The sequence below is a fragment of the Typopeltis vanoorti genome, chromosome 13, assembly GCF_054136105.1.
Source record: "Typopeltis vanoorti isolate ZY-2024b chromosome 13, IOZ_Tvanoo_1.0, whole genome shotgun sequence".
Lineage (NCBI taxonomy): Eukaryota > Metazoa > Arthropoda > Arachnida > Uropygi > Thelyphonidae > Typopeltis > Typopeltis vanoorti.
The window spans coordinates 35,619,974-35,637,111 of NC_143561.1; the positions used below are offsets into that span (position 1 = coordinate 35,619,974).

General features: G+C 37.3%; 1 protein-coding gene across 4 annotated transcripts in view; it reads right to left on the reverse strand.

Moving 5' to 3' along the window:
- Positions 1 to 429: 429 nt before the first annotated feature.
- Positions 430 to 17,138, reverse strand: part of homer (protein) — a 450,806-nt gene continuing 434,097 nt past the window's right edge. For all 4 annotated transcript variants that reach the window (XM_090402479.1, XM_090402481.1, XM_090402478.1 and 1 more), the window contains 3 exons: positions 8,216 to 8,335; positions 3,887 to 3,967; positions 430 to 1,570 (listed from right to left, as the gene is read on the reverse strand). In XM_090402479.1, coding sequence (XP_090258605.1) covers positions 1,385 to 1,570; positions 3,887 to 3,967; positions 8,216 to 8,335 — 387 coding nt within the window. In that variant the 3' untranslated portion in view covers positions 430 to 1,384. The remainder of the gene's footprint in view (positions 1,571 to 3,886; positions 3,968 to 8,215; positions 8,336 to 17,138) is intronic.

Here is a 17,138-nt window from a genome sequence, read left to right on the forward strand (position 1 = left end):
ACACAAAGTCAAAAATTAATATTGAAACTTTTTTTTTTGAAATATTTTTACAAGTTGTTACTGTTTTAATGGAAAACAAGATTATTGGAGCAAGTGTTGTTTTTGTAATTTGTTGCAAAATTTTCAACGATCATTTGCAGTTGGAATTAAAAGTAAAAATTGGTTATTTTGAGATCTTCATTGCTTATCAATTTGAAAAACGTTCATTTGCAAATATATGCATGATGCAAAGAATGGAAGCATTTTTATGACATATTTAATTTAAAAAAATAGGAAGAAAACACTGTTGAATTTCATTATAAGACAGAATATCTGTTTTTAACAGTTGAATTAAAATCGTTGACTTTGAATCCAGTATGGCTCTTGTAATTCATCTTATATTATTAATTAGGTGAAAATAAAATACAATAAATAATACAGTAGAATAAATTGAGGTAACATGTGACATTTATTTGTCGCTTCATGGTATTTATAATACAGTCAAGGTTATCCTTAGAATATCTACTATTTCCACGAAAAAAAACATAAACTTATAAAATAATTATTTTGATCAAAGTGTTTGAAAATCAAAGTCTGTTGTCAATTGGAGGAGTGTCAACAAATTGAACTTTACAATTGAAAGGCAGTAGAAGGCAGCACAAATACTGCTAGGACTCAGCCACTTCGACACTATAATACTGATTATAACCCCTCAAACGATATTGAGGTCCATGAGAAACAGACATGAGTATTGAACATACAGATTCTTCGAGAGTTCCTGACAAATGAGTCGAAATCACTAACCTAGCTGAATAAGGTTTAGCATACAGAGCACAGTTGCACTATACAAGAGTTGAGAATTATGGGAAATGGTGGCTTGGTGATCCTAACAAAACCATTCCCCGTCTGTTTCGTAGTTTAGGGAGTTTTAGGAAACAAAGAGATCTGAGCAAGTGGCTAGTATATTACACAAATTGTGTGAGGACTACAGTATCTTACAGGCTATCTCCAAAAAAGTGTGGATTTGTATAAAAATTGATAAAACTGTAAACAATTTGCCTAAAATTGTATCATCAATCAACAGCAATCAAAATTAAACCAACGGGTTAGCTGCAGGTCATAACAAATCAGGTTTGTTTTGTTGACTCAAGATTGCACATGATATATATACCCGATCTGGTGGGTGAGACATACCGCAAAGTCCACCTCACTGGTGCATTTTGATTTCAGGTCTCCATTCCGATACGTAATTAAAATCAACTCCCACAGACACACAAAAACACACTAAAACTGTGGAATCCACGCCCCTTTGGATTCCACTCATGGGGAGAGTGGCAGCAACACCCATTAAAACACGTCTATCGGCTGTAGGCCAACGACCACCACCAGAGGGCAGCAGGTGATATCAGGAATTCAATAAGCTGGAGATTTCCTGTTGAATGTCCTTCAGTTCTTGGATCTTTTGAGCTAATTGCTGGTTTAATTGTTCTAAAGCTCCCTTCTTTGCCTTGTTCGTCGATTTAGTAGTATCCAGCTGTTCTTGGAGCCTACTGACGCTGTTACGAAGCCCTTCGTTGTCTGCTAATAATGCCTGAAAATAAACATTACACACACATGAATAAAAAAACATCGAATAAAATATCACTGATAAATTATGAATAGGAATTATACGAATTTATCTCCTCTATATCTCTTTTTGAAAAAAAATGAACTGATGATTTTAAATTGATGTGATGTCATGTGCGCATACCTTTACACAATATGGATAAAATTTATATTTTTTAAGAAATAATAATGTAACTTATATTTTACTTAAAAATTTTAAATTATAACATTTATAATTCTTAAATTATTCTAAAAGTTTAAAAATAAGATATACACTTTTATATTTTCTATGTATCTTAACATTATAAATGAATTCATTAAGAAATTAGCTGAAATGGTGAATTTCGATTACTACAGTCCTTTTTAGGACTTCCAGGGTAGCAAATGGCAATGCTGTAGCAAATGAAGTTTTAACTGAAGCTCAGCTATTGCCGCTACCCGGCCATGACTAGAGCTTTTTAGCTCAATAACACTCCATCCACACAGATTTTCTTCATTCAGATGACGGGATAAAGAGTCAAGGACTCAGTCCATCGCCCAGTTCTTTTAAGAACTTAAGATTAGCTGAAATGTTGTGAACCAGTGAACGAGAAAAAAAAAGTCCTTTTTAGGACTTCCAGGGTAACAATTAGCAATGCTGAACCGAGGAAGTAAACTGAGGTTCGGCTGTTGTTGTTATCCTGGGTGTGAGTTTTTGAGTTAGCTCCCTTAGGGTTTTTGCCTTAAGGGAGCACCTTGAGTCTCCGGGGAAGGTGTTCTCCGGCACGGCCCGCTGAGGGGTTCTTGTCGGTGAATTATTTTCCTCGGAATTTGAGCGGTTCTGCTCAGTGGAACCAACGCTGAGATATGGACGGTCTTTCGCCCACTATGGAGTGGCCTAGAGATCTTCCGATTTTTTGAGATTTTACCCTTTACTTACTAATCAGGACTTCCAGGGTAACGAATGGCAATGCTGTTGCCAATGAAGTTTTAACTGAGGCTCGGCTATTGCCGTTACCTAGCCATGACTAGAGCTTTTTAGCTCAATAACACTCTATCCACACAGATTATCTTCATTATGATGGGATAAAGAGTCAAGGACTCAGTCGATCGCCCAGTTCTTTTAAGAACTTTAAGATTAGCTGAAATGAACAAATGTTTTTATTTCATGAACCTTTTTTTGTTCACGTGTTTTTTTTATAGGTTTATTAGGTTTTTTTATTATTAATATTATTTATAATATTTCATGATACCACCATTCATTTGCTCACGTGTTTTTTATCCGTTCATTAGTTGTTTTTTTTTATTTATTTCCTTCCCTTTAATGAGTGAAAAGTCAAACGCCCATCTTAGAAGTATCCGGTGGGTCAACAGAAGCCTCTTTCTCTCATCTATCACTATTTCACCCCCCCCCCCCTCTCTACAATCTCAGCGCCACTTTTATATTCAAAAGGCCAATGATAAGAGATTTGAACTCACAATATAAAACTTCACTGACAATACAATCATAGTGAACAATATGCCAAAAACTACTCAGACGAAAATGCGACTATATATTCGAAATCGTTCTGGGGATACCGAATTATTTATTATGATTTCAAATACTGTGCTACTTCTGTGATTATATATGAAATTTTTACATTTCATTAGCCTTTCCCAATAATGCAGGCAGTTCCAAAATAAAATTATATTCAATTAAATCTGGATAAAGATTAAAAAAAAATGACGAAGTGCATTTTGTTCATAAAAATAGCATTCAATCAATTCTCTTAAAATATCGCCTCATTTTTTTTTATTTTTTTTAACGGAATCAGAGTATTTAACATTTTAGGTTCAGGACGGTATCAAACGCGAATAAATAAGCCACTTATCTCCATAAGTTAAATTCAATAACGAAAAAGCCACGATGATAAAACATGGGTTTATCTTACGACAGGAAACTAATTTATAATGCTATTATCAAATTAGTATGTACAATTTTAAAAGGTGTCCTTGACGTTTTTTATAATTTTATAAAATATTTCAAACTATCAAAAAATCTACCAAGATATTTTAAGTAAAATATAAGTTTACATTTTGTGATATAAGAAAGAGCTATCTTATTTTCAAAAATTTGTGGGATTACAGATGTTCGCAACGCAGGTATTATCAACTTTTAAATCTTTCACAAATTATTACTACCTTTTTATTAACTCGTTATGACTATACCTACAATCCGGATTTATATTCTTCGTATATGTGTCATAGAAGCTGTGCGCAGTTATCGGAGAATAATTGGAGAGTTAATATTCAAAAGCCCAATGTTTATAGCTGGTGCACGTACCTTCAATTTATCTTCTACTTTTTGGCTAGCTGACTGCACATGTTGATGGTCATCTATTCGTTTTTTAAAAGATTCCACTTCCTAGAAAGATAAAAAAAAATGCATCAAATCGATTTATGTGATTATCTTTAAATACCTTTGTCAAAAGCAGTGTAGGTAAAGTCGGGATTAGCTAACGTTCGCTTTAACTAATGCGAAAAATTAAAGTCTATTTTCACATACTGGTATTTCTCGCATAATAAATTTGGATTTGAGTCACACATGGAGCATGCGCAATATAATAAATGTGCATACCATATTAACCAATCATAATCACTCTCATTTTCGACCAATAAATTTCATTATAACTTTTAAAATCTATTTCTTTCATAAAAATATCGTTGAATTTTAAATCTCGAATTTCCATAGCAGACTTGTTTATGATAAATAGTTATTTATTTCTAGATAATCAAAAATTAATTTTTAAATGAACATAAGCAGTATTAACGTCTCTCAGTGATAACTAAAAACCCAATTACATCCAAATTATTACAGATCGCCTTCTGGAACGTCAACTATCAGATACCAAGATCTTTGAACTGCAAGATTTCTCCACCAGCCACAATCCTGATATAATCCCCCTCCCAGACATCCTCCACAACACGGTCGAATCCCAATCAACTGAAATGAAGACATAGACGATGCAATACCAACCTTGAAAAACAAATAAAAGCAACAGTCACCATGACAGCTACCAGCACAAATCCAACCCGACACCTGAAGAGATAATACAACTCATCCGGGACAAGAACAGATACTTGGATTACAAGGAATAGTCTACCGACACAAACAAGACAGAAACACTCACAGACAACCTTGAAAACCAGTGCCAACCAAACTACGAACACATCGGCCCAAACTTCGTGCAGAAAATCCACCTACACGTTCACCGAGCTTTGAATCACTCTCTCCCATCCCCAAACTCACAGAGGAGATGGACTCCACCTCTCCAGCAGAAATTGCCACCATCATCAAAATCCTCAACAGAGAAGAAGAAAAAAAAAAAAAAAAAAAACCGCACCGGGACCAAACGGCATAACAAACAAAATCATCAGAGTTGTCCCGCACCAGGCCATCAAGCATCTAGTCACCATCATTAGGGAAAAAACAATACTCAAAGGAATTTTCACAAAACTATCGACTAATCAGCCTCCTCTACAACCTAGGTAAAGTAGCAGAAAAGGTCATCCTAAGGAGACTGAAAAAAAAAAATGAAAGAAACAAGAGAGAAAAAGAAAATATCATACCCAAGGTACAATTCGATGTCCAATAAGGGCACAGCACAATACAGAAGACCCAAAGAATTGCTGAGTATATCACAACTGGAGACAGCATACGGGATCAGTCTTTCTAGATCTTTGACAAGATATGGTCTCTCCCGTCTCCTCCACAAACTTATCAAAGAAAAATTCCCAACCAGTATGGTCCAACTCATAAAATCCTACACCAACATCAGAAATTTACAAGTCAAGATCAATGGCATCTAATACTCATTTGTGGCATAAAAATCCCGCAATCATCACGGCATTATATGCAGACGACACTGTCAACTTGACAAGATCACTGCGCCCATACCTAGCCACCGAACGCCTACAACAGGCGTTCCCAACCCCATGCCCGCGGGCACCATGGCGCCCGTCGACCATTTTGTGTGTGCCCGCCGCTGTTCGACCGTGTGCCGTATAGTTTGAAATAATCACGTGCACATCACACAACAATTCATGGCATGCTATGACGCATGCGTTAATGACACACATGAAGAGTATTAAATGCATACAATGTAAAGTAGATGGGCATTCGAAGTTGTTCATTATCTGTTGCTAGTTATATGCGCATAATTTTAACGGTGTCTTGTACTTAAATTTTTGAAATATTTTGATTTTTAATCCTAAAATGAGTGAATCAAGTAAAAGACAACTTAATTTTAACATTGACTGGGAGGAAACATATTGTTTCGTTAATTTTAAAGATAATTGTGTTTGTTTGTTGTGCAATAGTAGCGTTGCAATTCCGGAAAAATAGATGGCGCCCGTCACTCTATCGGTATTTTAGAATGTGCTCTAGGAAACAAAAAGGTTGGGAATCCCTGGCCTACAAGATACTATCTCCACACTAGAAACCTGATTCTGAAAATGGAGAATCAATATATACCGCTCCTGAAGATAACGTAAAAACATTCAACTCCACAATAACCTGGGGAAAAGGAACAAAGTACCTGGGCGTAGGCGTATATGTGAATCAAAAGGCCATCATACCTAAACCCATCCTGTCATATCGTTACTCGTTCGTTCTCAAACATATTTTAAAAAATTAAAATATTTTAAAATTTAAGCATAAAATATATTTGAAAATATTATTGAGAATAGATTAAGGGTATTATTCGCATCAACATAATATTATTAATTTTTTTCAAGAAATCTTTTGAAAGACAGTAAAATGTAATTTATATGTTTATTATATATATAAGTAAGTTACCTTGCATGAGGGATCAGAGATTCGTTTGAATCAATCGACCGTGAGATGCGGTGATTGATTCATTCAATCCAATACCCTTGGAGGTTAATGGATGGCAATGCTGTAGCCAATGAAGTTCAAACTGAGGCTCGGCTATTGCTGTTACCCTCCTGCCATGATCAGAGCTTTAATTGCTCAATAACACCTTATCCCTACATTGTCCTGTGCAGATAACGGGGAATATGAAAAGCATTCTTGCTTCGCCCTTTTAAGCCAGTCCTTATAAGGACTAAAAAAAAAAAAAAAAAAATGAGGGATCAGAGGAGAAGGAGATGGAGAGTCCTTTTTAGGACTTTCAGGTAACAAATGGCAATGCTGTAGCCAATGAAGTTTTAACTGAGGCTCGGCTATTGCCGTTACCCAGCCATGACTAGCTTTTTAGCTAAATAACATCTCATCCACACAGATTTTCTTCATTCAGATGACGGGATAAAGAGTCAAGGACTCAGTCCATCGCCCAGTTCTTTTAAGAATGAGGGATCAGATTCAATCCAATACCCTTGGAGGGTAATGGATGGCAATACTGTAGCCAATGAAGTTCTAACTGAGGCTCGGCTATTGCTGCTACCCTTCTGCCATGATCAGAGCTTTAATAGCTCAATAACACCTTATCCCTACACTGTCCTCTACAGATAACGGGGAAGATGAAAAGCATTCTTGCTTCGCCCCTTTAAGCCAGTCCTTATAAGGACTAATGAGGGATCAGAAATATGAAGGATTTCATTCAATCCAATACCCTTGGAGGGTAATGGATGGCAATGCTGTAGCCAGTGAAGTTCTAACTGAGGCTCAACTATTGCTGTTACCCTCCTGCCATGATCAGAGCTTTAATTGCTCAATACCACCTTAACCCTACACTGTCCTCTACAGATAACGGGGAAGATGAAAAGCATTCTTGCTTCGCCCCTTTAAGCCAGTCCTTATAAGGACTATAAGGATGAGGGATCAGGCACCCCGTGTGGTGATCGGGATAACAATAGCCCCAATGTAGCCCATGCATGTCGTACGAGGCGACTAAAATGGGTACCCAGGGAGGGTAATGGATGGCAATGCTGTAGCCAATGAAGTTTTAACTGAGGCTCGGCTATTGCCGTTACTCAGATATGATTAGAGCTTTTAGCTCAATAATACACCATCCACACAGATTTTTTTCATTCCGATGATGGGATAAAGAGTCAAGGACTCGGTCCATCTCCCAGTCCTTTTTAGGATGAGGGTAACGGATGGCAAAGCTGTAGCCAATGAAGTTTTAACTGAGGCTCGGCTATTGCCGTTCTCCAGCCATGACCAGAGCTTATAGCTCAATAACACCCCATCCATACATTTTCTTCAATCAGATGAAGGGATAAAGAGTCAAGGACTCAGTCCAACCCCCCCTTTAATACTAAAATGAAGTATTTTGCTATTTCAGTAATTATATGTTTAACTATTATTATTTTGTTATTATTATCTATAGTCCAAGAATAAGGTTTTTAAATAGACCAGATGAGGTTTCTTTTTTATTAAAAATACTGATAATTCGATTTTTAAACAAAAAAAAATCTTTTAGAAACCCATAAATAACCATAAATAACCCATAAGTAACCAGTTTAAAAAAAAAAAATTAAAAAATGAGAAACAAAATCCCGAGAGCTTAAGATTCATACGAACTCCAAGTTGGTTGTTAAATATATAAGCGGTACCGAAACACATCACTAAAAGGCCGTAATGATAAACTGCCCCTGTTGGGCCCATAAAAGAGAAGAACTGTCTGGACGTGGCAAACTGTCTACTCACCTTATCTTTCTGCTTCACCTCATCTTCCAACAGTTCGGCCTTGTTGCGCAAAGTACCAATCTCCTTTCTTAACTCTGCTATGGCTTCTGGGTTGCCATGACTCGCTTCTAGTTCTAAAACCTACAGAAGATAGTGTAAACATTAGAAGAAGCAGTCACAAGAAATAAAAGATAGCAACATAAAAAAAAAAAAAACTCATTATGAGCTGTTCTGAATGAATAGTTCCGATGGCAGAAAGATTCATTTTTGTTAGCAAGTGTTGTGACAAATTTGTGCTCTCTCGTTACATGAAACATGAAATCACAAAAAGAAAAATAAATCCACGTTGTCTGTGTGTGTTACGTAATGAAATTAGATAATTAACATAAAGAATGTTTAAACAAGAATCAATTTGGATAGGCTGGTGTACTGGGAGAAGAAAAATATTGAATTAATGTAGTGTCGCTGCATGTCCCACTGGGCGTGAGTGATTCTATTAATAGCAGTCAACTCATTAACACACAAAATCCGTGCGACTGTGAATAATCATGAGGTTTTTAACAAATAGTTCTGCTGCAGCTAATCGTCAATGAAATGCAGGCTTGTTTAGAGCAGGATGAGTTATCTACTATTAAATATTCAAAAATTACGTTAAATTTTTTTTATTTTTAGAAATATCATGAAATGTATTAAATACCTTTGAAAGAATAATTTATAATGATTCATTTCGAAATAGTTTATAAATTAAATTTTTCTTTTTTAAAAACACCATTAAATATTTTAAATAATGCTAAATAATACAGGAATTGTAATTTCAGTAAACGGCGAGATTGGAATCAATCGACCGTGAGATGCGGTGATTGATTCATTCAGTCCAATACCCTTGGAGGGTAATGGATGGCAATGCTGTAGCTAATGAAGTTCTAACTGAGGCTCGGCTATTGCTGTTACCCTCCTGCCATGATCAGAGCTTTAATAGCTTAATAACACCTTATCCCTACACTGTCCTCTACAGATAACGGGGAAGATGAAAAGCATTCTTGCTTCGCCCCTTTAAGCCAGTCCTTATAAGGATATAAGGAGTAGACGGCGAGGGTGATTGATTCATTCATCCAATACCCTTGGAGGGTAATGGATGGCAATGCTGTAGCCAATGAAGTTTTAACTGAGGCTCGGCTATTGCTATTACCCTCCTGCCATGATCAGAGCTTTAATAGCTCAATAACACCTTATTCCTACACTGTCCTCTACAGATAACGGGGAAGATGAAAAGCATTCTTGCTTCGCCCCTTTAAGCCAGTCCTTATAAGGATAAGTAGACGGCGTAGAACGATTATTAAGTCCTTTTTAGGACTTCCAGGGTAACAATTAGCAATGCTGAACCGAGGAAGTAAACTGAGGTTCGGCTGTTGCTGTTATCCTGGGTGATGAGTTTTTGAGTTCGCTCCCTTAGGGTTTTTGCCTTAAGGGAGCACTTTGAGTCTCCGGGGAAGGTGTTCTCCGGCACGGCCCGCTGAGGGGTTCTTGCCGGTGAATTATTTTCCTCGGAATTTGAGCGGTTCTGCTCAGTGGTCGGGGAGCCCGTCACTGAGTGGAACCAACGCTGAGATATGGACGGTCTTTCGCCCTCTAAGAAGTGGCCTAGAGATCGTCCGATTTTTTGAGATTTTACCCTTTACTTACTAATCAGGGTAACAATTAGCAATGCTGAACCGAGGAAGTAAACTGAGGTTCGGCTGTTGCTGTTATCCTGGGTGTGAGTTTTTGAGTTCGCTCCCTTAGGGTTTTTGCCTTAAGGGAGCACTTTGAGTCTCCGGGGATGGTGTTCTCCGGCACGGCCCGCTGAGGGGTTCTTGCCGGTGAATTATTTTCCTCGGAATTTGAGCGGTTCTGCTCAGTGGTCGGGGAGTCCGTCACTGAGTGGAACCAACGCTGAGATATGGACGGTCTTTCGCCCACTATGAAGTGGCCTAGAGATCGTCCGATTTTTTGAGATTTTACCCTTTACTTACTAATCAGGGTAACAAATGGCAATGCTGTAGCCAATGAAGTTTTAACTGAGGCTTGGCTATTGCCGTTACCCAGCCATGACTAGAGCTTTTTAGCTCAATAACACTCCATCAGACAGATTATCTTCATTCAGATGACGGGATAAAGAGTCAAGGACTCAGTCCATCGCCCAGTTCTTTTAAGAACTTTAAGTAGACGGCGTATTTCTTTTATGCCAGTTATCCATTTTTTACAGTGATGGAACAAGACGGTCCAGTTTCGGACTCCACTGCTTCTCCCAAAGAAAAGGTGCCTCCGATCATTCTAAGGGAAAAGCACCGATGGTCAGCTCTAAGATCTACAATGTCCAGTTTACAAATGGATTACACAAAATCCAAAAATGTGGATAAGGGTATCAAGATACAACCTGTCACGATGACAGATTACAGAAAATTAACAAAGGAAATGGACGTCAGAGGAATTCAGTACCATACCTTCTCACTCAGTTCAGAAAAAAATTTAAAGTGGTCGTCTGTGAAGACATTGATCCAGAAGAGATAGTTGCTGATCTTAACTTACAGGATCTGCCTCCTATTAAGGTCAGCAGAATGTATAGATCTGACAAGACTCCCATGCCGTTAGTCCTTGTAGAGATCCACAACATATACAAAAATATTTATAACTTAAAATCAATCTGCGGGCTCATCGTCACACCAGAACCACTCCGGAAAAGGGCATCTTCTGGGCAATGCCACAGGTGCCAAAAGTCTGGCCATGCCCAGAAACTATGTAAAGCTGAGTTTAAATGTCTGAAATGTGAGGATAGCCACCCAACCAATATCTGCAAAAAGCCGAAAACTACCTCAGCTAAATGTGCCAACTGCAGTGGCCCTCATCCAGCCAACTATAAGGGGTTGACTCAGCACCCGAAGAACAGACGGATGGAGACAGCTAAACAGTCCTCCTCCTCTAGTACAAGAACACCGGAGGCTCGGCGGCCACAGTCAGAGGCCTTCAAAGATAAAGGGTGCCAAAGGCAAACAAGAAGCTATGCAGATGTGGCCCGTACAAAAAAAGTCAACACCAGATCAGAATCAGTGAACAGCGCCTAGAAACCTGACAGCTGTTATTACTGCCTCTCTAGCAAACATGCTACAAGACTTCAGCCAGTCAAACCCTTCAGCAACCTCCACTAAAAGATTCCTACGCGAAACACAGGTCATCCTCACAGCACTTATAGATGAATAGAAACAAACTAATTCCAGCCTCTCTTCAGATAGTTGCATGGAATGTAAATGGCCTCAGAGACAAAATTTTGGAGCTCCAAGATTTTACCCAGAGATATCAACCAAATATTATTCTAATAAGCGAGACACGTCTAAGACCCTTGGACAGCCATAAAATAAGGGGTTACTCCTATACAGAACCGACAGGTTAAACTATAGAGGTAACGGCACTGCCATCTTCATTTCAAACACCAATGGTGTTTGATATAAAATTTATATCAAACACCATTTGATATAAATTTCAAACTATAAATTCCACTAACCTTGAGGTTACAGGCGTGGAAGTATTCACTAGCTCGGCTGATGAATCTACTCAGCTTACAAAATCTACTCAGCTTACAACCCATTCTTAAAAACTCTTCTGCATTCTGATCTAAATGCCATCTTAGGCGCTAGAGAGTCCACCATTATTGCCGGAGACTTAAACTACAAGCACCCTGCCTGGAATTGCAGAACCACCAACAAGAATGGCTGCATCCTTTCCATCTACATAGGATCAAACTACACTGTTATGGCAGGCCCCACCGAACCAACTCATCTTAGTACGTTTGGAACATCCTGGATATAGCTATCCTGCAAAATATTAAACTTCAGTACAGCCTAAAATCATTGAACGAGTTGTCATCTGATCATAACCCAATTCTACTACAGCTGAGGAAAACAAGAGTCTCCTCCCTCTCACTCATTTAAATCGTGGGAAAGATTGTCAAACGTACTCCGGGATTACATCGGGCCTGTTCCTCAAATAAATTCAAAATAAGATGTCGAAACCGCAGTCACAAGCCTCATCCAACAAATTAACTCCACTATAATGGCAGCCACCTCCTACAAATCTGTACCCAAGCCTGGTCGTCTACCCGAAGATATTATGAACTTGATCAGAGAAAAAAAAACAGAGTAAGGAAAAGATTTCACAACACTCGCACGTCACAAGACAAAACAGTTCTTAATAGGCTAAATGGGACAGTGAGAGATGCACTCAAAAATTACAGAGATCAATTATGGGAAGGAAAAGTTAAGTTCTCACCTACTGGTCACTCTATCTGGGAACTACTGAGAAATATCAGAAACAAAGGCAGATCCCTTCCCCTACACTTTCCTTCATATGAAAACTTAGACTTCAATCACTTGTATAAAATTCACAGACGGGTCAGACACTCATTAAAACTGCTTGATATCGGTGCTGATCATATTGCACCCACATCACCTGCTGAAATATATGATATTATAAAGAATTTAAGGAACATAAAAAAAAGCTCCTGGTCCGTCCAGATGGCATCACAAATATGATGATCAAGCTGCTGCCCCGAAAAGCTGTACTGCACCTGACCATAATAATAAATGCAATCTTAAGGTTTCACTATTTTCCTCCCACCTGGAAACAGGCTGATGTAATCCCAATTCATAAGCCAGGCAAAAAAAAAAAAAAAAAAAAAAAACACGCACCTGCTCACAATTATCGTCCTATCAGCCTCATCTGCAATTTGGGTAAGATTGCAGAGAAGGTCTCACGACTTCAAGCATCAGTAAATGAACTAAACATCCTTCCTAAAGAGCAATTCCGTTTTCAGCAACACATTGCACTACTCATCAAATCCTCAGAATAGTTGAATATATTACCACCAGCTACAACTGGAGTCAATACACTGGAGCTTGATCTATCCAAAGCATTTGACAAAATATGACACTTCGGATTGCTACATAAACTTATCTCAGCCGGTAACTCACTGAAAATGGTACACCTAGTTAGATCATATCTACAGAACAGAAGCATGCAAGTGAAAATCAATGGTATTACCTCATCCCAGCGCCATATCTTGACCGAAGTACTGCAGGGATCCCTGATTCAAGAAAACCTTCTAAAGTTAGAGAAATGATTCTCTAAATGGAGACTACAAGTGAATCCCCAAAAAAGCTCAGCCATTCTCTTCAGGAAAAGATCGATATCTCTTGCAGGAGAGGCCTTACTATTCAATACTAAAATTCCCTGGCAGACCGAAACAAAATACCTTGGTGTCGTGCTCGACAAAAAATTAACTTTTAACCATCACATCAGACTACGTGTGCAAAAGCATCTAAAGCCATCGCCCAGATCTATCCCCCAATTAACAGGAACAGCAACCTAAACATCAGAATCAAATTGCTTTTATGCCAGCTGACGATTCGTCCCATTGTCACTTATGCTTGTCTAGCCTGGAGCCACACCTCCAATACTAACATTCTCAAACTGCAACGTATATAAAACAAGTACCTGCGAATGATTCTAAACCACCCATGGTTCGTCAGAAACAATCAACTTCATCGAGATACAAATATTCCTTATCTCTTCTCTTTCTACAATCTTTAGCAACAGTTTTCCTAAAAACGTCCATGCACCCCAAACGATCTAGTTCAGCAAGCTACGAGGCGACGGATATATATTCAAACATAAAAGACCAAAAGCCATTTTAATTTCCTGTAGCGATGCATAATCTCCATGCCCATTCAGGGCGAGCAAACTGCTAATAAAATTTTACCCTCACTGTAGCCGTAACAGATAGCGGGGAATGTGAAAAGCATCTTGCTTCACCCCTAAACCCCTTAATGTCAATAGTTAAATATACAGTTAGTCCTAGACATATGACAGGATTCCGTTCCTGATTTTTTATTTTTATTTTTAAATCAAATATAATTGCGAAGCAAATATAAATTTGTTAAATTTAAATCTATTTTTTAAACAGAAGATTATATGGGGAAAAAAATCATTTCTTTCAAGTTGGGATGAAAATAAATTAATAACGAGCCCATTCTGTTTACAATGCTACAGTTTTGAATTTTATACTCTAAAAATGAGATTATTCTTCCGTAGCCTCTTCATTAAAAATCAGTTATTCATTTCTCAGTCCATTAAACCTATTCTATTTTTGTAGCCCAAAGTACATTATCTTAACAATAATTAGGATCGTGTCAATACAACGACGAAAATCATTTTTTTATGATTTTTTTAAATACCCAATTTTTCCTTCTCGCATAAGCAAATTAAGGCAATTAATATACATTAAACATTCATAATTACGTACATTTAATTAATCAAAAAGTCTTAATTACTCATTACGAACTAATAACAGTGTGATTTCTTAAGCTCATAATGGAACATAAAACCATCAAAAGAAATTTTTCTGCCGGCAAGTGTCATTAATATGGAAATATGCGAACCTTACAATCATGTCCTGAATTCAAAGTTGTTTTTTCACAACCCGCCCGTAATACATTAGATGTGTGTTTACTTTGTAATTATTTGAAGATCAATTATTTTAATTAGTCGTATGTTGCTAATTTGCTAATATTCCACTCCTTTTACTTCAGATGATCCTGATGCTTCAGAACTTTAAAGCGTTACTTGTGGATTTCACACATTTTTAGCGCCCTCTACAATAGTTTTGCTTTCCAACGTAATAATTAATCAAAAATCGTTTCTTTAGGCTATGACTGGAAGATCCGAAGATTTTTTTTTTATTTATAAATTTTCATTTTTTTTTTTTATCTCTATTGTAATCAATTAATCTTTTGGCAGATCACCCACACCCGTGTGTATTGATAAAAAGTTCAGGCAAAAAAAAAAAAAAAAGGCTTTTCATGATTTTCTGTTCCTTATTTGATAGTTAATATTTTTATAGCTGAAATTGTCCTATTTTTTTTAACTTTATATTTGAACATATTTTCATAATTTCGATATTTGAGTTTTTATTTGCAAGTTTAATCTAATATGGCAATTACTATAAGTAATTAAATTGTTATTCAATATTTCATAATAAAATGATAGATTTTTGAAAAACACCATATATATATATATATATATGGTGTTTTATATATATATATATATATATATATATATATATATATATATATATATATATATATATATATATATATATATATATATATATATATATATATAGCAGGTTAATCGACCGTGAGATGCGTTGATTAATACCCTTGGAGGATAATGGATGGCAATGCTATGCTGTACCAATGAAGCTTAACTGAGGTCCGGCTGTTGCTGTTACCCCCTGGGGAGCAGAGATTCGAGTGTTTGAGTTCGCTCTCTTAAGATTTTTGCCTTAAGGGAGCAATTTGAATCTCCGGGGAAAGTGTTCTCCGGCACGGCCCGCTGAGGGGTTTTATTGATGAATAGTATTCTTCGGAATATGAGCGGTTCTGCTCGGTGGTGGTGTGTGGGTGAAAGACCATCACTGAGTGTAGCCAACGCTGAGATGGACGGTCTTTCGCCCACGATTGAGTAGCCTAGGGATCGTCCGAATTTTCAGAGACGGCTTTACCTTTACATTTGGCAATGCGGTGATTAATACCCTTGGAGGGCAATGAATGGCAATGCTGTAGCCAATGAAGTTCTAACTGAGGCTCGGCTATTGCTGTTACTCTCTTGCCATGATCAGAGCTTTCATAGCTCAATAACACCTTATCCCTACACTCTCCTCTACAGATAACGGGGACGATGAAAAGCATTCTTGCTTCGCCCATGTAGCCAGTCCTTTTAAGGACTTTAAATAAGTATAAGTAAGTGAGAGATATTCGGAAGAATTAGCCTTTTTAGGACTTCCAGGGTAACGGATGGCAATGCTGTAGCCAATGAAGTTTTAATGAGGCTCGGCTATTGCCGTTAGCCAGCAAGGGATAAAGAGTCAAGGACTCAGTTCATCTCCTAGTCCTTTTTAGGACTTTAGCAATAGTAAATGGCCGAAACTCAGGGTAACGGATCTCAATGCTGTAACCAATGAAGTTTTAACTGAAGCTCGGCTACTGCCGCTATCCAGCCATGACTAGAGTGTATAGCTCAATAACACCCCATCCACACATTTTCTTCAATCAGATGAAGGGATAAAGAGGCAAGGACTCAGTTCATTCCCCCCCCCAAAAAAAAATTATATATCTACCCTATATATATATATATATATATATATAATAAGTCTTTTCATGTCACGTTTTTTGAAACTCAGGGGCTACCCTGAATGTCGCGTCATCAGAATTCAAGGAGAACCGGCCTACCAGTCCGGAACTCTTGGGCGTCAGGGGGGGAGGAACCCCCTTTCGAGTCTTCGAAATTCGAGTCATCAGAATTCAAGGAGAACCAGCCTACCAGTCCGGAACACGGGGGATTGGGCGCCGTAGGCGCCAGGGGCGTAGTCCCCCTAGTATATATATATATATATATATATATATATATAATAAGTAAACGAATTTTGTGAAATGAATTCGATATCATCGCTATTCTGATCGTACTATATTCATTAAATGATGATTTACAGATTCTATGGATAAAAGCAATAAAACGCTATAACGAAAGTAAAGATAGCAAAATATAAAACTTTTTGAAATCAAGATTTGATAACATCTATTTCGTTTTAATAACCTCAGAGTAAGATAATCATTATGTATACGTTTGTACAAAAGTAGGGAGGGTACAAAATTCCGGAAAATTGTTTTATGTAATTTTGTATGTGTTTTGTAAACCTGTAGCACATTCGTACCGGTGCCGGAATAAGAATTATTTCTATTTTTATTAATTTTGCATATTTATTTATTTTTTTACATTTCATTTTGATTTCATTATTTATTGTTTTATTTATTTTTTATTTATATTTATTTATTCATTTCAGAAATCCACATAA